At 42.1% G+C, this 27,948-nt stretch overlaps 1 protein-coding gene across 1 annotated transcript in view; it reads right to left on the bottom strand.

The window, feature by feature from the left end:
* Window positions 1-27,948, bottom strand: part of LOC129832500 (serine/Arginine-related protein 53-like) — a gene marked incomplete at its 3' end in the record, with an annotated part of 156,829 nt that overhangs the window by 106,383 nt on the left and 22,498 nt on the right. The window contains 1 exon segment of the mRNA XM_055896622.1: window positions 24,532-24,720. Within this exon segment, the coding sequence (XP_055752597.1) occupies window positions 24,532-24,720 (189 nt within the window).

Genomic DNA, 27,948 nt, shown 5'->3' with positions numbered 1-27,948 from the left:
AGCCCAGAGGTCGATTCCTTTGAAAGACTCTCTCCCTACTATCAAACCACCCCCCCTGTCCACAATAAACTATTCACTCCATACCTCCCAAACCCAGTCTGTCTGGAGAAAATTACATCTTTACGGTCCATCTCTTCTCCCACATCGCTCTACATAACAATCCAAACCTGCATCCCGACTCAATCGCACTGCTCAGTGCTCACCATCTAACCCGACAGACAGAGAAATACAGAGACAGCATAAAAAAAAAACATTTTGTTGACAAGCACATTTTCATAACCCTCCTAAATCCGAGGTTGGCCTGTCATGTTTGCTACTAATAACCTGCTGCTTATAATCCTCACCTCATTTTTCCTCCCTGATCCATAAAACCAACCGGGCCCAGCAAGCCAAATTAATATCCTCCACTTCTCCCCATCACTCCAGCCCCATGAAACAGCCATAAAGTGGAGCTAGGGGGTAGATATTGATTATGTGGCGTGAGGAGAGAAGAGAGGAGGGGAGAGGAGAGGAGAGTACAGAGGAGCGAGAGAGGGAGGAAAAAAGAGAGGAGAGAGGTGCGAGGGAGGGAGGAAAAAGGAGAAGAGAGAGGAGAGCAGGGCTGCTGGAGCTCCCAAACCTAATTGGATTGTGGATAGATTTTATTTGGCTGGGTCTGGGCTCTATCATCACACTCCAGGCCTGGCTCCGCTCAGTGCCTATGTAGCCCGCACACACACACACACACACACACACACACACACGGATAGTTAATACACAATGGTACACATGTTAGAGCAGTGAAAAACTGCCCAGTTCACAGAGTAGCATACAGTGCCTTCAGAAAGTATTCACACCCCTTGGCTTTTTCCACATTTTGTTGTGTTACAGCCTGAATTTAAATTGGTTACATTTAGATGTTGTGTCACCGGCATACACACAATACCCATAATGTCAAAGTGGAAATATGTTTATAGACATTTTTACAAATTATTTAAAAATGAAAAGCTGAAATGTCTTGAGACAAAAAGTATTCAACCACTTCGTTATGGCGTCGTATGCGTAACAAGTCACATAATCAGTTGCATGGACTCACTGTGCAAAATAATAGTGTTTAACATGATTTTTGAATGACCTCATCTCTGTACCCCACACAAACAATTATCTTTAAGATCCCTCAGTCGAGCAGTGATTTTCAAACAAATTCAACCACAAAGACCAGGGAGATTTCCAATGCAAATAAAACAGACATTAAGTATCCATTTGAGCATGGTGAAGTTATTAATTACACGTTGGATGGTGTATCAATAGACCCAGTTACCACAAAGATAAAGGCGTCCTTCCTAACTCAGTTGCCGGAGAGGAAGGAAACCATTCAGGGATTTCACCATGAGGCCAATTATGACTTTAAAATAGTTACAGAGTTTAATGGCTATGATAGGAGAAAACTGAGGATGGATCAACAACATTGTAGTTACTCCACAATACTAACTTAAATGACAGAGCGAAAAGAAGGAAGCCTGTACAACATTTAAATATTCCAAAACATGCATCCTGTTTACAATAAGGCACTAAAGAAAACTGCAAAAAATGTGGCAAAGAAATATACTTTATGTCCTGAATATACTTTATGTCCTGAACATAGCACTATGTGCACTCTTCATATTTTCAAGCATGGTGGTGGCTGCATCATGTTATGGGTATGCTTGTCATCGGCAAGGACTAGGGAGTTGTTTTTTAGGATAAAAATAAACGGAATAGAGCTAAGCACAGACAAAATCTTAGAGAAAAACCTGGTTCAGTTTTCTTTCCAACAGATACTGGGAGACAAATTCACCTTTCAGCAGGACCATAACCTAAAACACAAGGCCAAATATACACTGGAGTTGCTTACCAAGACGACATTGAATGTTACGGCTGGAAAATCTATGGCAAAACTTGGAAATGGCTGTCTAGCAACGATCAACAACTAACTTGATAGAGCTTGAAGAATAAAAAATAAAAAAAGTTAAAATATTGTACAATCCAGGTGTGCAAAGCTCTTAGAGCCATATCCAGAAAGACTCACAGTTGTAATCACTACCAAAGGTGATTTGACTCAGTGTGTTCAATACTTATGTAATAAAGATGTGTTATATTTTTCATAATTTCTTTTAAAATGTATCATTTTTCTTCCACTTTGACAGAGTGTTTTGTCTAGATCATTGACAAAAAAGGACAATTAAATCCATTTAATCCCCCTTTGTAACAACAAAATGTGGGAAAAAGTAAAGGAGTGTGAATACTTTCTGAAGGCACTGTATCCTGTGTGCCCCCTTAAAGCCTGAAACCCCCCCATGAGTGTGTGTGTGCCCTCCTTTAACTAGTACTAATGGCTAAAGAGATTACAGAGCATGCTAAGTGGATTGTCACAGTTCTCCATCGCAAACTCAGGGTGTCTCTCCTGAGATTAGTGGTGGCCAGGCCTCTCCAGCACACAAAGAGAGCTTGTGTTCGGCCTGCCACAGCCACTTCAGGCCCCAGCAGCTAATACTGTATATCTCCCGCAATTAGTCTACATCAGCAGAAAGACATAAGACTGACTCAAGCCTTATTTTTCTCTTTCTCCAGCCCTGTCCTTTTCGGGCCCTCTCTCTCTCTCTCCATTCTTTCCTTTCCCTCTCCCTCACTCTCTAGATCTGTGAGTATCCCCTCCAGATTTGGGCTCCCCAGGTTAAGAGGAGAGCCTGGGTAAGACAGGTTTCCCTCCAGGGGACAGATGGGAGACAGGACAGATAAACTTGTCAACGTCTTCAGGGGAAATGACATCAACCTAATCGCTCTGGCCTTCATCCCCAATCACACTCCCTCTCACCTCTCCTCACAGACAGAGGGCGGGAGAGAGAAAGACCTAATAATAACAATATCTAATAATACAATAAGAAGCCTTAGCAGCACGGTTAACTGAAAAATACAGACAAACAGATGGACATAGACAAAGTTTTCCATTTATAATTTTTTCAGCTTTGTGGCTAAACCTGTTTTTAAACCTGATCTTAACTTAAATTACTTTTTTCAACTTCACGTTTATCTAGGCCAATGTCATGCATTACATGCATGTATCAGGAATGTATTATGTTATATTGTCTTACAGGTTTTTCTTGATTACTTGAACACTTTTCTCAAAACAGGGATAACTTTTGCAACAACAAAAATGTTTCAAAAGCTCCAATAACTTGCTAGTGGTCATCCAATGTGACGCAAAAGTAACAATATTGCACCTCTAGCCTGCCTGAGCGTCTCTGTATTCATTGGTTTTAATTTTCCCTGTCGGGTTGGATTTTCCCGCCTGATTTTGTGCCGCATGAAGTGTCTCTATCAGTGAGTAGGCGATGCCACAGCTCAGGGATGTTCTAACGGGTAGCCGTATGAAAGCTAACCTGCTTGGCTAGTGGCAGACACGAGGGGCAAACGACCTGACCAAGCAGCAGCTACTCCTCCATCTAAGGTAAATAAACAGAGAAATTTGGAGAGCAGACAGGTGAAAAGGGTTAAGGGCTACAGCCCGGGTCAAGATGAGAGTACACTGAGAATTTGAGTTCACACAGTTGAGAAAACTTCAGTGGGCAGTTGAAAAGATTGAAACCGAGACAGAGTTAGCATTTTTTCTGCATAAAAGACATCTATTGGTAATAGATCTTGCTAGATAAAGTAAAATGCTGTTTTTGCTATTTAGTTGTAAATATGTATGCGACTATTATATTTTGGATTATTTGTTTTGATTGTTTTCATGCCATGCATCCAATAGTTCGTATTAGCTGGCTAGCTAAGATTAGCTAGTGTAGCTTGTTAGATGGGGAGGCAGGTAGCCTAGTGGTTAGAGTGTTGGGCCAGTAACGGAAAAGTTGGTGGATCGAATCCCCGAGCTGACAGGTAAAGAATTTGTTCTTAACTGCTTAACTTGCTTAGTTAAAAAGGTTAAATAACAATTTTAATAAAAATAAGATGACTGCGACATTGGTTTGTTTCATTTTAATATAAAATGTTGCTTCACTAGTTAGTCGTAAATAGCTAACTTATGTAACGTTACTTGACCTTGTGTTATATTTCTGGACGTCTGAAAGCCATGCTGATATTGGCTAGCTAGCTAGCTAGCTACTGCACTCCACACTAGTCTACTGGCACGGAATAGTCATGATCATAAAGCCCAGTTCAGATACATAAGATGAGACATCACGTAACGGTTTGTTTGATCTGAAGTCTCTAGTTTTAGAATGTCATGTTGTTGGCTGGAGTTTCCAAGATTCAACATGTCAAATCTTTAGCCAAAGTCTTGCGACGAGACTGTTTCAGTTAGCCAATCAAAGGACAGTGTCTGTGTTCAGCCAAGTCGCTGTTTAGCTAGCAAAGCAGCGCGCTAGCTAGCTATTTTGCTGCATATAGCTAGCCTAGTTTGCTGATAATTAGCTGACAAGTCTGTTTCTGGCGCATGTATTTCATGACACTTGTTTGCTACAATGCCTGGCAGGCATGTGTTTCCAGCCCCACCATTATCAAGTATTGGAGCATAATCAGACTGATAAGCACATGTCAATGCCATCATTGTATTTCCCCTCACTGGCCAAGAACAATTGTTTTACCTAATAATAAACTTCTCAACTTCTAATGCCAGACATCTATATAGCTAACCTGTTAATAAGGAAAATATACTACCCGGGATTTACTTTGAGTATTGATGACATACTATCCCAATAGATTACCCTACTGCACAGAAATATTATTACTATGTTTTTCCCCATTCAAGCTTTGCCTGAGTTGGTGACAGCATTAGCCCAAAAGCTACACATGTATTGAGTATTAGATTGCAGGAAGACATTATGTTGAATGACTGGAAACATTCATTCTGCCTAATAGCTGCCTCCTCCAATTATCCCCAAAATACTAACTCCCTTCATCCTAAACTGAATGTATTTAACCTGGAAATATTAGACTGATGGTTATCAAAGGCAAATATGTCAGTTGTCAAATGGCGAAATTATATTCCGATTTTACTATTTTAACTGATAAAAAAATAAAGAAAATGCACCTCCCCTCTCTCCCTACAGAGAAAATGGGTTCCTACTGTCTGGAGTCCAAGTGTTAGATGAGCAATGCGTGTTTTTGATTTAACTCTACAGTGATTACACAGTTTCCATAAATAAATATGTTCATCTTGGGCATTTCCCGAGAGTGACTACTTTTTCACTTTAAGGGTGACAAAAATGAGCATTTGTGAGAACCACGTGAATGTAGATGACGATGAGGCCAAAGACCTAATGTAACAGTGTATAAGTATGAACTGTGTTTGCTTAACCATATACAGTGCCGTCGGAAAGTATTCAGACCCCTTGACTATTTCCACATATTGTTACGTTACAGCCTTATTCGAAAATGGATTAAAACAAAAAAAAATGTAATTTACACACAATACCACATAACAACAAAGCGAAAACAGTTTGTTGTTTTTTGTGTGCAGATTTATTACAAATTAAAACAGAAATACCTTATTTACATAAGTATTCAGACTCGAAGAGACTCGAAATTGAGCTCAGGTGCATCCTGTTTCCCTTGATCATCCTTGAGATGTTTCTACAACTTGATCGGAGCCAACCTGTGGTAAAATCAATTGATTGGACCTGATTTGGAAAGGCAGACACCTGTCTATACAATGTACCACAATGGGCAGTGCATGTCAGAGCAAAAACCAAGCCATGAGGTCAATGGAATTGTCCGTAGAGCTCCGTGATAGGATTGTCACAGGCGCAGATCTGGGGAAGGGAACCAAAAAACGTCTGCAGCATTGAAGGTCCCAGAGAACACCATGGCCTCCATCATTCTTAAATTGAAGTTTGTAACCACCAAGTTTGTAACCACCAAGACTCTTCCTAGAGCTGGGTGCCCAGTCAAACTGCGCATTCGGGGGAGAAGGGAAGAACCTTCCAGAAGGGCAACCATCTCTGCAGCACTCCACCAATCAGGCCTTTATGGTAGTGGCCAGACGGAAGCCATTCCTCAGTAAAAGCCACATTGAAAGCCCACTTGGAGTTTGCGAAAAGGCACCTTAGGATCAAATACTAAAGCAGGAAGAATTTCACTAAAAAGTTGTAGAAAACTCAATTTGATACTATTTGGAATTGTTATTGAGTAAATACATGCACACACTTAGAAACATTTATCCTGTGGCATCAAACATTACAGGCACTCTCTCTCTTGTGCACTTATCCTGTGTAAACCAGTCAGCCTGCTAGTTAGTTAGCCGTTTTGTTGTGTTGCATGGCTAACGTGTTCAGGCATGGGTCGGGGCATGGCTCTCCACACAAACAGGCAGAGAACTGGGCTGTTTGGTTGGAATTACAAAGCTCTTTTTATTTGTCTCTTTAGCAGTTCTAAGTTTTAATGTGAGCGGAGGTGGGTTTGTGAAGCTACGGGTGTGTTTTGAGGAGAGTCTTGCCTCATTATTTGTGGGGGGGGAAAGCAGCTAAATTACAGTTACAGCAGCAGTATTGCCACAGGGCAGCATCGTCAACAGAACAACGCTCGCTCCTCTGTGTACGAGTCTGGAAGGAGATCCCCCCCTTGATGTGTGTGTGTTCCTGACCAGTCTACCGCTATGCCCATCTGCAGGCGGAGTTCACTTCCAAACCTCCTCGCCCCTCCCCCCCTTGGGAGCCTCAATGGAGATCCACCACGCCCACCTGGAGGAACGGGATGTATCCCTCCCCACACCTCCCCCTTTCTCCCACCTCCCTCCTCTCCCGCTCCCCTCCACTGCGTCCAGATCGCTGCCGGCACCAGTGCTTTAGTGCCCCCCCCCCCCCCTCAACCCCCGCCACACTTACAGTTACGCATTGATTTCATTCAATCAAACCCTCAGTGCCACGTTTGAAGTTTTCCTCTCTCCCTGGCCTACCCAGACACAGCCTAGAGTCCTGCAAAACAGCCCAACTAACAGACACACACAGACTGCCAAAGGTTCCCCAGACCGATCCACTCACAGACACAATCACAACAACACCATCCATGGCTGGAGGGCAGGGCTCTGTACTGCAACACAGGCCAAACACACACACACGCTGCTGGCTCTGTGTGTATTACCAGCACTAATGAGCTGATAGATGTTGAACTGGTGAGTGGAGAGCAAATGTTTAAGGGCCACATCTCTCTTACTCATAGCTAGGCCTAGTTTGAATGTTTTGGTACACCTACTGGAAAGCTCTTTTGTCTACACCCATTCAGGATTGTTCACACCCTCTTAAGCCTTAGCCCCACCCATCTCTTTAAGGACTCACATGTGAGGTCATGTGCTAAACAATGAATAGTGTAGTAAAGATTAAGATTAAAAGCGGTAAAAATAGTAGCCTACAATAAGGAATCATTCCAGGCAAACAGATAAAAATATTTCATAAATATTAGACGACGCGTACCCAGACACACTTGTCTAAATTGACGGGTCATTTGAAAGAAATGCAATAACCCCCAGCCACATCTTGCTAAGTAGATGGGTCTCTACAGAAGTGTAAACGGTACAGTGAAATGGTTACTTGCATAGTAGCAATATCAAAAATAGATTGTGTCAATATAAAGTAAAAAATTACTTTCTCTACTGTCAATGCCAGTAGAAAAAGAACCAAATAATTTACAGTACGTACAAGAACAATATCAATAACTAGCTAGCTAAACAATGTACCATTATCCCAATTCATAGAATACTAGCAATACAAACCGATAGTCATAGCTAGCTAAAGTAAACCAAATAGGTTCAATGTTAGCTAGCTAGTTAGCTAACATTAGGCTATAACTCGTAAATGCAAATGGATTTCTGAGATAATTTTACGACACAGATCATACACTTAACGCTAATGCTAGCGAGCCAGCCACCTAACGTCAGCTAGCTGTAAGCTTTAACTTGCAATAAAAATAAAAAACTTTCTGACAAAATTAGAACCGTATAATATCTGAAACTGTAGCTAGACTCTAGACCCGTATACGTGGATGAACGCTTCACGGCGGACTGAAACCCCTTTCATTAAATAAGATGTTGTTTCCGTTTTGTTTGTACAGCTTGCTTGGCCCGTTGTGTCAAGCCACTCTGGTTAACAATGACCGTGTGAAATTCCATAAGAATCAGATCTTTCTCCCGCTCTGTCACGGATGACATGGTTGCCCTTAGTTCGAAGATGTAATCCGGAGACAGGTGTTTTATACAACAGCCTTCCGCGTTCTCTTTCGACTCCCTCTGCAATTGCAATCAAACACCAGAATTGTATTCATCTCATCATCTCCTCTGCTCCTACCAGAGATTCCCACTGATTTCTTAACTCGGTCAACTTCTTCCGTGACAACACTGTTGATCGCCGTTTCTTCCCTATCACTGTTATCAGAAGACTCAACAATGTCTTCTTCAATGAAAATGTTTTTACCTAAATCAGGGATTTCCTCATTGTCCGATTCATTTTACGATTCTGAGAGAATCAGCATGGTACAACCGTCCTCCTGAAAGTAGTCCATCATAACTTTTTCCCACTGAACTTTGTCAATAGCGCCTGCAGGGCAGCAATTTTATTGAGAGCACATTGCAGTTCTCGATGGCTAACGTTATATCTTTTGAAAAAACTACAGTAGAAAGGATTATCTACACAACGAGCAGCTCATTTTATAAAAAGACAATTCTACATGGCAGACAATCCGAAACTCATCTCTCGGCATGCCCAGCCCATTCATTATCTCAGCCAATCATGGCAAGCAGGAAGTTTCCTGTCTATTTCTGTGGCTAAACGAACTAGGCTCGTAATTTAACAACTTTATTCATATTTACAGATGTCATACAAGTTCGTTATTAAGGCACAAGAAAGTTGAAATGTTCCATAAGGCATTTCTGCCCAAAAACACATTTTTATCAAAAATTAAAAATTAAACATTAAAATCCCTCTCCTGTGAAGTCGTGATTTGCGGCATACGCCTAGTTTCCTGAAACAAGTCACATTTCAGAAGAAAATATGGATTCTTTAGACATTTAAAGTTTTCCAAAAAAAGCATGATGATTACAAATAGAGCCACTCTATAAATGTTTACTGACCCAAACACAATGGGGAACAATGAGGGCCTTCTACACTTTAAGAGAAAGGCTAATGATTTATAAAATAATTATATTAGTATTTTCAATTATGTTCTGATTTAATCTCTTAGATTTTTGTTAGAAAGGAAAGGGTTATTTTTGAAGAAGAAAATCAAAATCAGGCTTTTTCTTTGGTGGTCTCTGGGGAAATACATCTAGCTAGCTAAGTCAGCCATAGGCTAGGCCATCAGAAGCTTGATAGAAGGAATCTGCCATTCAACTGTATTAGTGCAAAATGTTGGAGTGACAGTGTTATCAACCAATCACATTGACTTGCAATTGGTGGAACTGTTTTTACAAAAATGTATGGACACTTGTGCCTTCTCGAAGGCGAACAGGTCACTGTGCAATAGCGAGCAGTAGTTTTCCCAAGATCGAGCTAGCTCGCTTTTGTTGTAGGCTAGATTGAAGTGGCAGCAGCAGGTGTTATCAAAGAGGATGTTGTTGGTAATTTATTAGCTTCTCCTTTTTCAAGAATAACTTTCAACAAGAAGTTACGTTTCAAATAATCATCATCTGGTGGAAGCCTCCTGAGTGGCGCAGCGGTCTAAGGCACTGCATCGCATTGCTAGAGGCATCACTACAGACCCGGGTTCGATCCCCGGGAAACGACCGGGAAACCCATGAGGCGGCGCACAATTGGCCCAGCATCGTACGGGTTAGGGGAGGGTTTGGCCGGCCGGGATGTCCTTGTCCCATTGTGCTCCAGCGACTCTTTGTGGCAGGACGTGCGCATGCGCGCTGACTTCGATCACCAGCTGTATGGTGCAGACTATGAGGTCTGGGGGGCGGGGGAAGCATTTAAACTCAGCACAAAAATAAACGTCCTTGCACTGCCAACTGTGTATTTTTCAGCAAACTTGTCATGTTTATACAAATTTTTACACGTGTTAAGATTCAACATCTGAGACATACACAGAAATTGAATAATGTGTCCCTGAACAAAGGGTGGGGTCAAAATCAAAAGTAATAGTCAGTATCTGGTGTGGCCACCAGCTGCATTAAGTATGGTAGTGCATCTCCTCATTGACCGCACCAGATTTGCCAGTTCTTGCTGTGAGATGTTACCCCACTCTTCCACCAAGGCATCTGCAAGTTCCTGGACATTTCTGGGGGGAATGGCCCTAGCCCTCACCCTCCGATCCAACCGGTCCCTGACGTGTTCAGTGGGACTTGTAGACCTGCCTTACAACAGGCCTACAAGCCCTCAGCCCAGCCTCTCTCAGCCTACTGCGGACAGTTTGATCACTGATGGAGGGATTGTCCTTTCCTTGTGTAATTCGGGCAGTTGCTGTTGCCATCCTGTACCTGTCCCGCAGGTGTGATGTTTGGATGTACAAATCCTGTGCAGGTGTTGTTACCCATGGTCTGCCATTGTGAGGACGATCAGCTGTCTGTCCTGTCCCCCTGTAGCGCCGTCTTAGGCGTCTCACAGTACGGACATTGCAATTTATTGCCCTGGCCACATCTGCAGTCCTCATGTCTCCTTGCAGCATGCCTAGGCACATTCACGCAGATGAGCAGGGACCCTGGGCATCTTTCTTTTGGTGTTTTTCAGAGTCAGTAGAAAGGCCTCTTTAGTGTCCTAAGTTGTCATAACTGTGACCATAATTGCCTACCGTCTGTAATTTGTTAGTGTCTCATACATGTTCATACATTTTATGATTCATTGAACAAGCATGGGAAACAGTGTTAAACCCTTTTACAATGAAGATCTATGAAGTTATTTGAATTTTTACAAATTATCTTTAAAAGACAGGGTCCTGAAAAAGGGGCGTTTCTTTTTTTGCAGAGTTTATATATCTTTTTGGAGGGTGTAGTTGCCCTTTAATTCAATTGAGCAAAACAAATGCCCTCTCCGTTGATACAAACCAACATTATATCATTCTGTCAGGTAGACCTACATTGCAGTCAACATTTAATTGGGACGTTTTTTTGGGGAAAGCAATTACAGATGTTCATGCAAACAACACATGATGACCGAATTGGACATCGCAAATAGCCTACTAACCAAGACGATGGACTAAACTTTTTCAATACCTGATATGCATATCCAGTTTCCTTAGTTCACATTTACTGGTAGATATAAGTTGAAACGTCTTTCCTTCCTACCTAACAGCCCCAAAGCATGATGTTTCCAACCCCATGCTTCACAGTAGGTATGGTGTTCTTTGGATGCAACTCAGCATTCTTTGTCCTCCAAACACGACGAGTTGAGTTTTTACCAAAAGGTTCTATTTTCGTTTCATCTGACCATATGACATTCTCCCAATCTTCTTCTGGATCATCCAAATGCTCTCTAGCAAACTTCAGACGGGCCTGGACATGTACTGGCTTAAGCAGGGGGACATGTCTTGCACTGCAGGATTTGAGTCCCTGGCGGCGTAGTGTGTTACTGATGTTAGGCTTTGTTACTTTGGTCCCAGCTCTCTGCAGGTCATTCACTAGGTCCCCCCGTGTGGTTCTGGGATTTTTGCTCACCGTTCTTGTGATCATTTTGACCCCACGGGGTGAGATCTTGCGTGGAGCCCCAGATCGAGGGAGATTATCAGTGGTCTTGTATGTCTTCCATTTCCTAATAATTGCTCCCACAGTTGATTTCTTCAAACCAAGCTGCTTACCTATTGCAGATTCAGTCTTCCCAGCCTGGTGCAGGTCTACAATTTTGTTTCTGGTGTCCTTTGACAGCTCTTTGGTCTTGGACATAGTGGAGTTTGGAGTGTGACTGTTTGAGGTTGTGGACAGGTGTCTTTTATACTGATAACAAGTTCAAACAGGTGCCATTAATACAGGTAACGAGTGGAGGACAGAGGATCCTCTTAAAGAAGAAGTTACAGGTCTGTGAGAGCCAGAAATCTTGCTTGTTTGTAGGTGACCAAATACTTATTTTCCACCATAATTTGCAAATAAATTCATTAAAAATCCTACAATGTGATTTTCTGGATTTTTTTCTCTCATTTTGTCTGTCATAGTTGAAGTGTACCTATGATGAAAATTACAGGCCTCTCTCATCTTTTTAAGTGGGAGAACTTGCACAATTGGTGGCTGACTAAATACTTTTTGCCCCGCTGTATTAAAGTGGCCAATGATTTCAAGTCTGTATGTAGGCAGCATCCTCTCTGTGTTCGTGATGGCTGATGAACTTGAGATTGAAAAACAGCTTATATCTCTCTGTCCCAGCTTTGATGCACCTGTACTGACCTCGCCTTCTGGATGGAAGCAGGGTGAACAGGCAGTGGCTCGGGTGGTTATAATCCTTGATCTTTTTTACCTTCCTGTGACATCGGGTGCTGTAAGTGTCCTGGACGGCAGGTAGTTTGCCCCCGGTGATGAGTTGTGCAGACCGCACCACCCTCTGGAGAGCCCAAGGTTGTGGGCGGTGCAGTTTCCGTACCAGGCGGTGATACAGCCAGACAGGATGCTCTCAATTGTGCAACTGTAAAAGTTAGTGAGGGTTTTCGGTGACAAGCCACATTTTTTCAGCCTTCTTCACCACACTGTCTGTGTGCGTGGACCATTTCAGTTTGTCGGTGATATGTACACCGAGGAACTTAAAACTTTCCACCTTCTCCACTGCTGTCCTGTCGATGTGGATGGGGGGGTTCTCCCTTTGCAGTTTCCTGAAGTCTACGATCATCTCCTTTGTTTGGTTGACGTTGAGTGAGAGGTTATTTTCCTGACACCACACTCCGAGGGCCCTCACTTCCTCCCTGTATGCTGTCTCATCGTTGTTGGTAATCAAGCCTACTACTGTTGTGTTGTTTGCAAACTTAATGATTGAGTTGGAGGCGTGCATGGCCGTAGGTGAACAGGGAGTACAGGAGGGGGCTGAGAACGCACCCTTGTGGGACCCCAGTGTTGAGGATCAGCGGAGTGGAGATGTTGTTTCCTACATTCACCATACAATACATATTTTGTATCCACATACAGTACCAGTCAAAAGTGTGGACACACCTAGTCATTCAAGGGCTTCTCTTTATTTTTACTATTTTCTGCATTGAAGGAAAATCAGCCAACAAGTGCTTGGGATATGTGGGAACTCCTTCAAGACTGTTGGAAAGCATTCCAGGTGAAGCTGGTTGAGAGAATGCCAAGAGTTTTCAAAGCTGTCATCAAGGCAAAGGGTGGCTACTTTGAAGATTCTCAAATATAAAATATATTTTGATTTGTTTAACACTTTCTGGGTTACTACATGATTCCATGTGTTATTTCATAGTTTTGATGTCTTCACTATTATTCTATAATGCAGAAAACAGTAAAAATAAAGAAAAACCCTGGAATGAGTAGGTGTGTCCAAACTTTTGACTGGTTCTTTATGTACAGTGAAATCAGAAAGTATTTAGACCCCTTGACTTTTTCCACATTTGTTACATTACAGCCTTATTCTAAAACGGATTAAATCGTTTTTTCCCCTCATCAATCTACACACAATAACCCATAATGACAAAGCCCAAAAAAATATTACAAAAAAACGTTTTTTTTTTGCAAATGTATTAAAAATAAATAGAATGAAATATCACATTTACATAAGTATTCAAACCCTTTACTCAGTAATTTGTTGAAGCAATTCGAGTATTCTTGGGTTTTACGCTACAAGCTTGGCACACTACCTGTATTTGGGGAGTTTCTCCAATTCTTCTTTGCAGATCCTCTCAAGCTCTGTCAGGTTGGTGGTCTTGGTGGCTTCAAATGTCTTCCATTTAAGAATGCTGGAGGCCACTGTGTTCTTGCGGCCTTTCAATGGTGATGACATTTATTGGTACCCTCCCCTAGATCTATGCCTCGACACAATCCTGTCTCGGAGCTCAACGGACAATTCCTTCGACCTCATGGCTTGGTTTTTGGTCTGACATGCACTGTACACTGTGGGACCTTATATAGACAGGTGTGTGCCTTTTCCAAATAATGTCCAATCATTTGAATTTACCACAGGTGGACTCCAATCAAGTTGTAGAAACATCAAGGATGATCAATGGAAACAGGATGCACCGGAGCTCAATTTCGAGCCTCATAGCAAAGGGTCGGAATACTTATGTAAATAAGGTAAATGTTAGCTTATTCCACAAAGAAATCCTAAAATGGCCTGGACAATATTATTGGCATCTTCTAGAAGTAGTTAGAAATAATTAGATTTCAAGCAAGTGATTCTCCTTTACTATTGAATTGAACTCCTCCCCTTGTGAGTTGCAGGTGCCTGCCATATAAAAATCCCTCAGTCAACCAGTTTGAATAGAGAGAAGGACACATTATCCTGTTTTGTGTCACTGTGTTTACCGCAATGGGCATGGAGAAAAGAAAGAAAACCAGAGAATTAGCTGAGGAGGTCAGACACACGACGATTGTAGCAGAGCATGGACAATATCAAGGCTACAAGTCCATCTCCAGAGACCTTGATGTACCTGTTTCCACCCTACGTAATGTTGTCAAGAAGTTTAAAGCCCATGCCACTGTAGCAAACCTTCTTGGACAAGGCCCAAATCAGAAAACTTGATGGAAGATTGGAACGACAGAAAGCACCTCGATCAACTGCCACACAGATTCAAGCTGACATTCAAACAAAAGGTACGACAGTTTCAACTCGCACCATCCGTCCCGACTCAATGAAAGAGGGTTAAATCTAGAGGTCGACCGATTAATCGGAATGGCCGATTAATTAGGGCCGATTTCAAGTTTTCATCCCAATCGGAAATCTGTGTTTTTTTACACCTATATTTAACTAGGCAAGTCAGTTAAGAACATATTCTTATTTTCAATGACGACCTAGGAACGGTGGATTAACTGCCTTGTTCGGGGGCAGAACGACAGATTTATACCTTGTCAGCTCGGGGATTCAATCTTGCAACCTTACAGTTAACTAGTCCACCTGCTTTACATTGCACTCCACGAGGAGCCTGCCTGTTACGCGAATGCAGTAAGAAGGTACGTTGCTAGCTAGCATTCAACTTATCTTATAAAAAACAATCAATCAATCATAATCACTAGTTAACTACACATGGTTGATGATATTACTAGTTTATCTAGCGTGTCCTGCGTTGCATATAATCGATGCGGTGCGCATTCGCGAAAAAGGACTGTCGTTGCTCCAACGTGTACCTAACCATAAACATTCATGCCTTTCTTAAAATCAATACACAAGTATATATTTTTAAACCTGCCTATTTAGTTAATATTGCCTGCTAACATGAATTTATTTTAACTAGGGAAATGGTGTCACTTCTCTTATCTCTGTGAAGACTATTTCTTCCTAACAAAGACAGCCAACTTCGCCAAACGGGGGGTGATTTAACAAAAGCGCATATGCGAAAAAAGCACAATCGTTGCACGACTGTACCTAACCATAAACATCAATGCCTTTCTTAAAATCAATACACAGAAGTATATATTTTTAAACTTGCATATTTAGCTAAAAGAAATTCAGGTTAGCAGGCAATATTAATTGTGTCACTTCTCTTGCGTTCATTGCACGCAGAGTCAGGGTATATACAACAGTTTGGGAGGCCTGGCTCGTTGCAAACTAATTTGCCAGAATTTTACATAATTATGACATAACATTGAAGGTTGTGCAATGTAACAGCAATATTTAGACTTATGGATGCCACCCGTTAGATAAAATACGGAACGGTTGGCCTCCCGGGTGGCGCAGTGGTCTAGGGCACTGCATCGCAGTGCTAGCTGCGTCACCAGAGTCTCTGGGTTCGCGCCCAGGCTCTGTCGCAGCCGGCCGCGACCGGGGTGTCCGTGGGGCGACGCACAATTGGCCTAGCGTCGTCCGGGTTAGGGAGGGTTTGGCCGGTAGGGATATCCTTGTCTCATCGCGCTCCAGCGACTCCTGTGGCGGGCCGGGCGCAGTGCGCGCTAACCAAGGGGGCCAGGTGCACAGTGTTTCCTCCGACGCATTGGTGCGGCTGGCTTCCGGGTTGGAGGCGCGCTGTGTTAAGAAGCAGTGCGGCTTGGTTGGGTTGTGCTTCGGAGGACGCATGACTTTCGACCTTCGTCTCTCCCGAGCCCGTACGGGAGTTGTAGCGATGAGACAAGATAGTAATTACTAGCGATTGGATACCAAGAAAAAATTGGGGAGAAAGCGGATAAAATTTAAATAAATAAATAAATAAAAAATACGGAACGGTTCTGTATTTCACTGAAAGAATAAACGTTTTGTTTTCGAAATGATAGTTTCCGGATTCGACCATATTAATGACCTAAGGCTCATATTTCTGTTTGTTATTATGTTATAATTAAGTCTATGATTTGATAGAGCAGTCTGACTGAGCGATGATAGGCACCAGCAGGCTCGTAAGCATTCATTCAAACAGCACTTTCGTGCGTTTTGCCAGCAGCTCTTTGCAATGCTTCAAGCATTGCGCTGTTTATGACTTCAAGCCTATCAACTCCCGAGACTGGGCTGGTGTAACCGATGTGAAATGGCTAGCTAGTTAGCAGGGTGCGCGCTAATAGCGTTTCAAATGTCACTCGCTCTGAGACTTGGAGTAGTTGTTCCCCTTGCTCTGCATGGGTAACGCTGCTTCGAGGGTGGCTGTTGTCGATGTGTTCCTGGTTCGAGCCCAGGTAGGGGCGAGGAGAGGGACGGAAGCTATTTGACAGTATGGGTATAGGCTACAGTATTGCTGTGCAATAGGAGCATGACATCATACGCTCTGAGCCTATACCAAGGCAGGAGAAACACAATCTATTGAAAAACAAAATATTGAACAAATAATTTGTGTTTTGCATAGAAGTGTGGGCTGTAGTATTTTACTTTAAAATTGTTTTGAATATATCAATCAAGTGGTTGGCACTCGCTAAAAGAAAAAAGTTGGAAAAGGTCACTGTAAAATATTAAAGGCCCCATGCAGTCAAAAACGTGATTATCTGTACTTTACATGTACAGTTCAAGTCGGAAGTTTAAAAACACTTAGGTTGGAGTAATTAAAAACTTGTTTTTCAACCACTCCACAAATTTCTTGTTAACCTGTCTAGGATCAGCGTGGCGCTAGCGGCACCCCCCCCCCACTGAAAAACCAGTGCCGCGAAATTCAAAAAAAATATTTTTTTTAAATATTTAACTTTCACACATTAAAGTCCAATACAGCTAATGAAAGACACAGATCTTGTGAATCCAGTCAACTTGTCCGATTTTTAAAATGTTTTACAGGGAAGACACAATATGTAAAGATGTACATCTATTACCTAAAAACACATTAGCATAATCCACCATCTTTTATTTGTCCACCAACACCAGTAGCCATCACCAATTCGGCTAAACTAAGATATTTATAGCCCCTAACCAACAAAAAAACTCATTAGATGACAGTCTGATAACATATTTATGGTATGGGATAGGTTTTGTTAGAAAAAAGTGCATATTTCAGGTAGATGGCATAGGTTACAATTGCACCCACCGTCACAAATGGAATAGAAAAACTACTTAGAGCAACGTGTTTACCTACTTACTAATCATCAAACATTTCGTAAAAATACACAGCATACACGAATCGAAAGACACAGATCCTGTAAATACAGACAATATTTCTGATTTTCTAAGTGTCTTACAGCGAAAACACAATAAATCGTTATATTAGCGTAGCACATAGCACATAGCAGCCCAGCATTGATTCTAGCCAAAGTGAGCGATAAAAGTCAACATCGCCAAAAGATATTAATTTTTTCACTAACCTTCTCAGAATTCTTCCGATGACACTCCTGTAACATCATATTACACATTCCATATAGAGTTTGATCGCAAATGTTTATATTTAGCCACCAAAATCATGGTTAGACAATGTGAAATGTAGACAAGCTGGTCAGAAAAAGTCCTTGCGCCACTTAGACAGTGATCTACTCTTATACATAAATACTCATAAACGTGACTAAAAAATATAGGGTGGACAGGGATTGATAGACAATTTAATTCTTAATACAATTGCGGAATAACATTTTTTAATTTATCCTTACTTTTCAATACAGTTTGCGCCTAGCGAAGCTACGTCATAAAACATGGCGTCCTAAGCCACTAAAATGTTTCGACAGAAACACGATTTATCATAATAAAAATGTCCTACCTTGAGCTGTTCTTCCATCAGTATCTTGGGCAAAGGATCCTTTCTTGAGAGCAATCGTCTTTTGGTGGAAAGCTGTCCTCTTGCCATGTGGAAATGCCTACTGCGTTCGGGATGAACTGAAAAGCGTGCCCAACTATTCACATCATGGCAAAAATAAATGTCCCAAAATCGCACTAAACGGATATAAATTGCTATAAAACGCTTTAAATTAACTACCTTATGATGTTTTTAACTCCCATAACGAGTAGAAACATGACCCGAGTAATATTACCCCCTTCACTAATGCTTGGAACAGGAGCGGGCCGGTGTCCTCTAGGCGCATGACGCAGCTCCAAAAGAATGACTAGCTTCAGGGTTTTTTCATTTGTGGGGCCTGTGAACGCGCAATCGACCCCATTGGAATCGTCATCACGTAAAGGCATCCAGGGGAAGACGTAAGAAGTGTCCGTATAGTCATAGCAATATCAGTGCCGTTTTAACTGACTTCAGAAGAGTGGCCAACATTTCTGAAATCTGAATCCATGTCAGGGAAATTGCTGTAGAATGGGCTCTGTTCCACTTAGAGACAAAATTTCAACTCCTATAGAAACTATAGACTGTTTTCTATCCAATAATAATAATAATATGCATATTGTACGATCAAGGATTTTGTGGGAAGCCGTTTCAAAAATTACCGAATTAGCATAAATAGTCTAAACAGCGCCCCCATCCCCAACAGGTTAACCTGTTGGGGATGGGGGCGCTGTTTAGACTATTTATGCTAATTTGGCTAATTTTTTAAACGGCTTCCCACAAAATCCTTGATCGTACAATATGCATATTATTATTATTATTGGATAGAAAACAGTCTATAGTTTCTATAGGAGTTGAAATTTTGTCTCTAAGTGGAACAGAGCCCATTCTACAGCAATTTCCCTGACATGGAGTCAGATTTGAGAAATGTTGGCCACTCTTCTGAAGTCAGTTAAAAGGGCACTGTCGTTGCTATGACTATACGGACACTTCTTACGTCTTCCCCTGGATGCCTTTACGTGATGACGATTCCAACGGGGTCGATTGCGCGTTCACAGGCCCTACAAATGAAAAAACCCTGAAGCTAGTCATTCTTTGGGAGCTGCGTCATGAGCCTAGAGGACACCGGCGCGCACCTGTTCCAAGCGTTAGTTTAGCCTGTTATATTTCTCCGGTCATCTTTTCACTCGTTATAGGAGTTAAAAACATCATAAGGTAGTTAATTTAAAGCGTTTTATAGCAATTTATATCCGTTTAGTGCGATTTTGGGACATTTATTTTTGCAACGATGTGAAAAGTTGGGCACGCTTTTCAGTTCATCCCGAACGCAGTTGACATTTCCACATGGCAAGAGGACAGCTTTCCACCAAAAGACGATTTCTCCCAAGAAAGGATCCTTTGCCCAAGATACTGATGGAAGAACAGCTCAAGGTAGGACATTTTTATTATGATAAATCGTGTTTCTGTCGAAACATTTTAGTGGCTTAGGACGCCATGTTTTTTGACGTAGCTTCGCTTGGCGCAAACTGTATTGAAAAGTAAGGATAAATTAAAAAATGTAATAACGCAATTGTATTAAGAATTAAATTGTCTATCAATCCCTGTCCACCCTATATTTTTTAGTCACGTTTATGAGTATTTATGTATAAGAGTAGATCACTGTCTAAGTGGCGCAAGGACTTTTTCTTTACCAGCTTGTCTACATTTCACATTGTCTAACCATGATTTTGGTGGCTAAATATAAACATTTTCGATCAAACTGTATATGCATGTTGTAATGTGATGTTACAGGAGTGTCATCGGAAGAATTCTGAGAAGGTTAGTGAAAAAATTAATATCTTTTGGCGATGTTGACTTTTATCGCTCACTTTGGCTAGAATCAATGCTGGGCTGCTATGTGCTATGTGCTACGCTAATATAACGATTTATTGTGTTTTCGCTGTAAGACACTTAGAAAATCTGAAATATTGTCTGTATTCACAGGATCTGTGTCTTTCGATTCGTGTATGCTGTGTATTTTTACGAAATGTTTGATGATTAGTAGTTAGGTAAACACGTTGCTCATTGTAATTATTCTAGTCCATTTGTGATGGTGGGTGCAATTGTAAACTATGCCATCTACCTGAAATATGCACTTTTTTCTAACAAAACCTATCCCATACCATAAATATGTTATCAGACTGTCATCTAATGAGTTTTTTTGTTGGTTAGGGGCTATAAATATCTTAGTTTAGCCGAATTGGTGATGGGTACTGGTGTTGGTGGACAAATAAAAGATGGTGGATTATGCTAATGTGTTTTTAGGTAATAGATGTACATCTTTACATATTGTGTCTTCCCTGTAAAACATTTTAAAAATCGGAAATGTTGACTGGATTCACAAGATCTGTGTCTTTCATTAGCTGTATTGGACTTTAATGTGTGAAAGTTAAATATTTAAAAAAAATATTTTTTTTGAATTTCGCGGCACTGGTTTTTCAGTGGGGGGGGGGGGGGTGTGCCGCTAGCGCCACGCTGATCCTAGACAGGTTAAGAAGCTTCTGATAGGCTAATTGACGTAATTTGAGTCAATTGGAGGTGTATCTGTGGATGTATTTCAAGGCCTACCTTACATTTACATTACATTTAAGTCATTTAGCAGACGCTCTTATCCAGAGCGACTTACAAATTGGTGCATTCACCTTATGATATCCAGTGGAACAACCACAACCACTTTACAATAGTGCATCTAACTCTTCTAAGGGGGGGGGGGTTAAACTCAATGCCTCTTTGCTTGACATCATGGGAAAAGCAAAAGAAATCAGCCAAGAAATCAGACGTCCACAAGTCTGGTTCATCCTTGGGAGAAATTTCCAAATGCCTCAAGGTACCACATTCATCTGTACAAACAATAGTATGCAAGAATAAACACCATGGGACCACGCAACCGTCATACCACTCAGGAAGGAGACACTTTCTGTCTCCTAGAGATGAACGTATGTTGGTGCGAAAAGTGCAAATAAATCCCAGAACAACAGGAAAGGACCTTGTGAAGATGCTGGAGGAAACAGGTACAAAAGTATCTATATCCATAGTAAAACGAGTCCTATATCGACATAACCTGAAAGGCCGCTCAGCAAGGAAGAAGCCACTGCTCCAAAACTGCCGTAAAAAAGCCAGACTACGGTTTGCAACAGCACATGGGGACAAAGATCGTACTTTTTGGAGAAATGTTCTCTGGTCAGATGAAACAAATAGAATTGTTTGGCCATAATAACCATTCTTATGTTTGGAGGAAAAAGGGGGAGGCTTGCAAGCCGAAGAACACCATCCCAACCGTGAAGCACGGGGGTGGCAGCATCATGTTGTGGGGGTGCTTTGCTGCAGGAGGGACTGGTGCACTTCACAAAATAGATAGCATCATGAGGTAGGAAAATTATGTGGATATATTGAAGCAACATCTCTAGATATCAGTCAGGAAGTTAAAGCTTGGTCGCAAATGGGTCTTCCAAGTGGACAATGACCCCAAGCATACTTCCAAAGTTGTGGTAAAATGGCTTAAGGACAACAGTCAAGGTATTGGAGTGGCCATCGCAAAGCCCTGCAATCAGCTCTATAGAAAATTTGTGGGCAGAACTGAAAAAGCATGTGCGAGAAAGGAGGTCTACAAACCTGACTAAGTTACACCAGCTCTGTCAGGAGGAATGGGCCAAAATTCACCCAATTTATTGTAGGAAGCTTGTAGAAGGCTATCCGAAACATTTGAGCCAAGTTAAACAATTTAAAGGCAATGCTACCAAATACTAATTGAGTGTATGTAAACTTCTGACCCACTGGGAATGTGATGAAAGAAATAAAAGCTGAAATAAATCATTCTCTCTACTATTATTCTGACATTTCACATTCTTAAAATAAAGTGGTGATCCTAACTGATCTAAGACAGGGACTTTTTACTAGGATTAAATGTCAGGAATTGTGAAACTGAGTTTAAATGTATTTGGCTAAGGTGTATATAAACTTCCAACTTCAACTGTATTTCCACACTGAGGTTGGAATAATACTGTGAAATTGTGAAAATTATGATAATGCCCTTTTAGTGTAAGAGCTGTTTGAAAAGACTGCCTGAAATGTAAGACCGTTTGGGTGGGATGGAGTTTAGGACTACCTGGTCACATCATCAGGGGATAAATTAGTTAATAGACCAATAGGAATTAGAGTTCCAAACCTCTCTGCCAATAACAGCTAGTTTTCAGTTTCCCCCTCCCGACTCAAACCACCCCCAGACTGTCCTAGCAAAATGCTGTGATGCAATTTTGGTTTATTTTAGATTTTTTTAAAGTAAGTACTTAATTGATATCAAATAATTTTTGGGTAACAATTGAGAAAAAAACAGCTGCATTGGACCTTTAAAACATTCTGCTTAAACCTCCATAGAAATGTGATCAAATGTGCCATTGCTCTTTCGTTTAAAATCTGACGTGGTCTAATTCCAATAGTTCAAAATAAATGCAATTATTGTGACCATAAAAGGTGAACTGAGAACGTTTTCCTAAATAAGTTATAATTCTCGTTTATGTGCGCACAGTTTTACGACAGGTCTGATTTATAAACGGGTGTTACACAACAGAAGGGTTTAATCCTGAATGCTGATTGGTTAAAACCGCATTCTAGCCTGTGTCTATTCCACAAACTCTATGACGTTAAAATGCCTATTTACTCTGTTCCATCTGACTGTGCAATCCACGGTCTCATCAGCCCAGCCAAGCAATTTATAAACTTTATCTCCACTGGGGGAAAAAACATCTAGACATTTCCTTCAGACTAACATTTAACTTTCAACAGGAGAGATGTGTATATAAACCTTGCTGTCCGTCTCTCCAACATTTGCAACATTGTTTCAATATTCAAATTCGATCTCCAGCTGTCCCATAGTAATAAACGTGTAGAGGTCCAGGCAAGCAGCGTTTCTCAGCCAGTCGAAATCATGAATCAGCTGGCATCATTTTTATGGATATTTACAAAGAAGTGTCAATTGAAAAAAGGTCAAACGAAACGAAGTGAAGCTTATTTGCAGTCGTTCCAGCTTCAGTTTGAAGTTGTGTGTTAGCTGTGTCGTTGGCTAGCTCTTCTGTACAAGAGTGTCCTGACGAGAGCACATTTTTTATGCCAGGCGAAATCACGCCTCATTAGCTCATTGTTTTAGATGCGTCCACATAAATGTCACTAGAAAACAGCTTAAACAAATGGAGCTACTGTTGTTATTCTAGCTGCACTGTTTGATGTGACTAAGTTAGCAGTAGTTGGGTAGCTAGCAAGCAAGGGATAAGAACGCTGCCAGCCAGTATGGCAATGGAACAGTGGAACAGTTTAGGTAGTAACCCTACATTTGTGTCAGGACTATATCTTGTGGAAGGATGAAATAGTATGAATAAATTAAAGTAACGTTTTTAATGAAAATATGTCAATCACTATTTGAATATGTTGGTAACCTGTTGTATCAAAGTGATACTGCCCTCGAAGCCGATGTTTGGAAGATATATTGGCACGGTTTGCCGGGCCTAACACCTGTGCCAATTTGTCCTCCAAACTCCGGCTTCTCGGGCATTATCACTTAATTATATAACGGGTGTTATAAATGGTTATGGTTATTCTGGTTATTTTCAGAAATGGCAGATGCAGATATTTAGTTAGAAATTTGCACAACGGTTATAAATGAGGCCCCCGAACGCATGCCCTGATATGTGGTCACGGTCTAGATAGCCTAAATGGTGCATATGGATACGTTATATTTGGACAGGGTTGCGCCTCCACAGTCCTCTCTCTGCGCGACCCGCCGTGCTCTAGACGCCTAACTGACGGGTCTGAGACACACGACACTCAATATGAGAGACAACGACTCCCCACCAATCACATTACCCCGCCCTCCAATCACATTAGGACACAGCGCTTGGGGGCGGGATATGGGTAAATCAAGGTGCTATTCTGGTGGAAAGTAAGGCCCCCTGAGTGAGTTAGGTCCATGGCTGGCTGGCACATATTGCACCTGGGATGTCTGTGTGTGTGTTGTGTTTGTGTGTGAACATATTGCACCCGGGCCAAGGCAGATCAACAGTAGAGAGATAAAGAGATCAACTATGTTCAGGTGACGCAGGTACACTTAAGGATGCAACATTAACACAGAGAATGTAATATATTCCGAATGAGAGGATACCAGGAGAAAGAGCGAAGGAGTGATGGATGGATGAGGCCCAGCCGAGGTGTCCCTGCTGGATACTCTCATAATATACCTGGGGGGGGGGGGGGGGGGGGGGGGGGTCTGCAATGTCAGAGTGAGTATGCCATGGACTCACAAAGGAACTTTTCACTCACTCTTGTTTGTCGGGTCTCTTGTCTTTGTCCTTGGCTCTGTCCTTGTCTCGGTCCCTGCCATTGTCTCTGCCCTTCTCCTTGTCTTTGTCGCGCCCCTTCCGCCTGCTGTGGTCTCGGCTGTGGCTGCGGCTCTTCTTGCGGCTGGACCGGCCACTGCTCCTGCTGCGAGACCGCCGTCGCTCACGAGACCTGGAGAGATGACATAACACATGATCAGAATCGCAAAAAAAAGCGATAAAAAAAATAATTATGTTTTAATTTCTTAATTTGATTGTTTCACTGTAAAGTACATTATGTTGTGATTTGAAATTCTCCAGTATTCGAACCAGCAACCTTTCGGTTACTGGCCTAACTTCAAGGCTACCCCAGTTAGCATTGGCGCTGACACTATCCAGCATGATTCTGACATGCAACCAAAATCACCCCAAGCAGGGTAATCCATCTCCCGTATGTGATGACTCCCAAAGCCTTGAGTCAGACTGTTAGAGAGGGCTTTATTTACTGTAGGCCCTCTGTAACTTGAAATGCCTTGTGTCATGCTTTTCAAATGCTGAAAAGACCAAATAAAAAAGTCATACAAGTCCAAATGTGTGTGTGAGAGAGAACGAGAGAGAGAGAACACGAGAGAGAAAGAGAACACAAGAGAGAAAGAGAACGAGAGATTGAGAATGAGAGAGAGAACAAGAACGAGAAGGACAGAACGAGAGAGACAGAGAGAACGAGAGAATGAGAGAGAGAGAGAGAACGAGAGAGAGAACGAGAGAGAGAACGAGAGAGCGCGACAGAGAACGAGAGAGAGAGAATGAGAGAGAGCGAGAAGAGAGAACTAGGAACTAGTTGCTGGCAGTTAATTTACAGCTTCTGGTTAGGGCAGCAGCCTATTGGGAAACCCGAGTCGGCGTTGATTAGAAACAGACGGTTGGAGATGGGCGACTGGCTGGAGATGGGGGCAATTAGGGAGGGCTTTAGATGGCGGCCATGGCGGCCTTATTGATCCTGACAGTCAGTGGGATGGATCCCCGAACACACACACACACACTGGGACTAGTATGAGATTTAGTGGGCTACTTATAGAGACAGGCTAGGCTGGCTGGGCCGGCCTTCAGAGCCACCGCTGCCTGTCACCGCCTCTCTCACACACACCTCCGTGGAGTGGAGAGACTACAGAGTGTGTCTGTTTTTTACGCATTCACACCTCTATTGATTCAGATAAGTCATTTTCAATGCACTGTCAGTCGGAGGCTGATGGGTGTGTGTGTGTGTGTGTGTGTCTGACTATGACAATGTGAAAAGAAGCCTGTAAAAAAAGAGGGAGCCAAGGTGTTATATTCTATCATCTATCATTTTATTGATTTGTCTATAAAAATGGTCAAACCTGCTGTCCCAGAATCATTATTGCTTCCTTCCCTCTTTTGACATAAAACTAATAATAGTTCTGTCACAAAAGTCTGGACAACTGTTGAAAACAGGTCCCCCCCTGTAAATATAATCTAATTCATTATGATCTAAAACGCAAAACTGATCCTGGATCAGCACTCCTACTGTGAGATGCTTTATACATACACTATGGACCCTGGAGAGTTCTACAATGTGTTCTAGTGTTGAACAAAGCTGGGTGTCAATGATGAGTAGATGATACATGGAATACTGTATTTTAAAAACTAGCTCTTAATACAATACAAATGACATTCAAAATGTCTGCCTAATACTGTGCTTGCACAATGACATGGCCATTTGCAAGGACACAGGTCTTAATAAGTAGCACATGAATACATCCTTCATAAAAGAAATATAACCTTTAATTTCATAAAACGCTGCACTGTCATCACCAGTAATGGTGGTAAATCATTTGCCTGGCTACCCAAACTCCTCTATCCGGGCAAACGCTATGCCGTGCCCACAGACGTTAGCTTCTTCTCCGCCACGAGTCCGGATCGGAGTACACTCCCCAACAATTTCTAGAATGCAAACCCATTTTAACCGTTCTGATCGGTCCCAGAAACCAATTGGTTGGGCCAGAGCCAGAACACATGTGGATAAAAGCAGCATTTAGAAAAAGTTGTCATTGGCTTTGACACTCTGATTGGTTAGAAATGATCCAATCACCGCTGACTTTGTTTTGCACAACACCCATCGTTTTGACGTCAACACAAACGACTTCAACGACGGCCGTCTCAGACGGAAGTATGTAGCGAACATAGAGCAGCCGAAGAATTCAGTATAAGTCGACAGGCAAGTAAAGAATATCGATATTCTACGTAACAATACTGCACACGTGCAAGAGGGAGAGAATCACCTGTGGTTTGCAAAGCCTTCTCAGAATTAGAGCTACATGAATACAATACATCGGAGAGTTCTGTACGAGGTGGTTATATCCCCAGAGAACTGGTAAACCACCCAGCCTTAACGTCCTGGGGGAATATAGATAGGTTTATTACTCGAATCTGCCTCCCGTCTGGAAGATCCTCAGGCCAACCCACAGACTTTGGTGTGTGAAACTGGGTGTGTGGTACGACGGCGGATGTGAGACGAGGAATTGGACACTGTCCATTTTCTGTTTTGGTCTGTGTGTGTGCTTGTGCGTGTCCAATAGCTACATATGGAGAAAACACAAGTGCAGTCTTATTTTAGCAGCCAAGCAACTTGTGGCAAGCACATGCAATAAACACAAAATCTGCGGTTGCTTTTCTGAACGGGGGGGACGGCGGCAGCCACACACTTCTGGGGTCTGTACCAAATTACATTTACTGTAGTTAATAGAGTGAGGCTATGCTGTTAAATGTCAATTTCATTACCAAGCCCTTCCCCTTGGAGAATGATTAGCTCGTTTAAGGCCAGGGGTAAATGTGTTAATGCAAGACACACAGATAAACAGCATCAACCCCTACCCCATGCCAAGGCCCTGCCTATTTTACATTTTATTTGGGTTATTATCTCAGGAGAAAATAGTTCCCCTATGGCCTAAACATATTCTCATTTCTATTAAAAGGGCCTTGCTGTTCCCCCCCCCCTCCTATTCGCCTAGCCAATCCATTAAATCGGGCTGCCGCTATTGGCTAGGGCAATTTTCTCCGTGAATTATCAATAAAGTAATTACCAGTGTGTTGGAGCAAGGTTGGGGAGCTTATCGCTGGGTGACCCCCCGCGCTCACCCTGGATATGATCCCTAACCACAACCCATTTGGGTAATTATATCGTCGGGGGTGTGTAGCCTGGATAGTGGTGTCGTCGCCCCGCGTTATCTGTCTGTATTATATTTCGGAGGCTAAACATGTTTTTCATTGAAAATTGGACATTAATGGCAGCAACATGATACCACTAGTGCTGGAAAACAGGCTAAAGACTCGACTGGAATCCGACCCTGGTCAAATCATTATTCATGCCCCCTCCATGGCCCCCTGCCTCCCCCTCTCCCTC

This window comes from Salvelinus fontinalis, chromosome 33, assembly GCF_029448725.1.
Source record: "Salvelinus fontinalis isolate EN_2023a chromosome 33, ASM2944872v1, whole genome shotgun sequence".
Classification (NCBI taxonomy): Eukaryota; Metazoa; Chordata; class Actinopteri; order Salmoniformes; family Salmonidae; genus Salvelinus; species Salvelinus fontinalis.
This window is presented reverse-complemented; position numbering and strand designations above follow the sequence as displayed.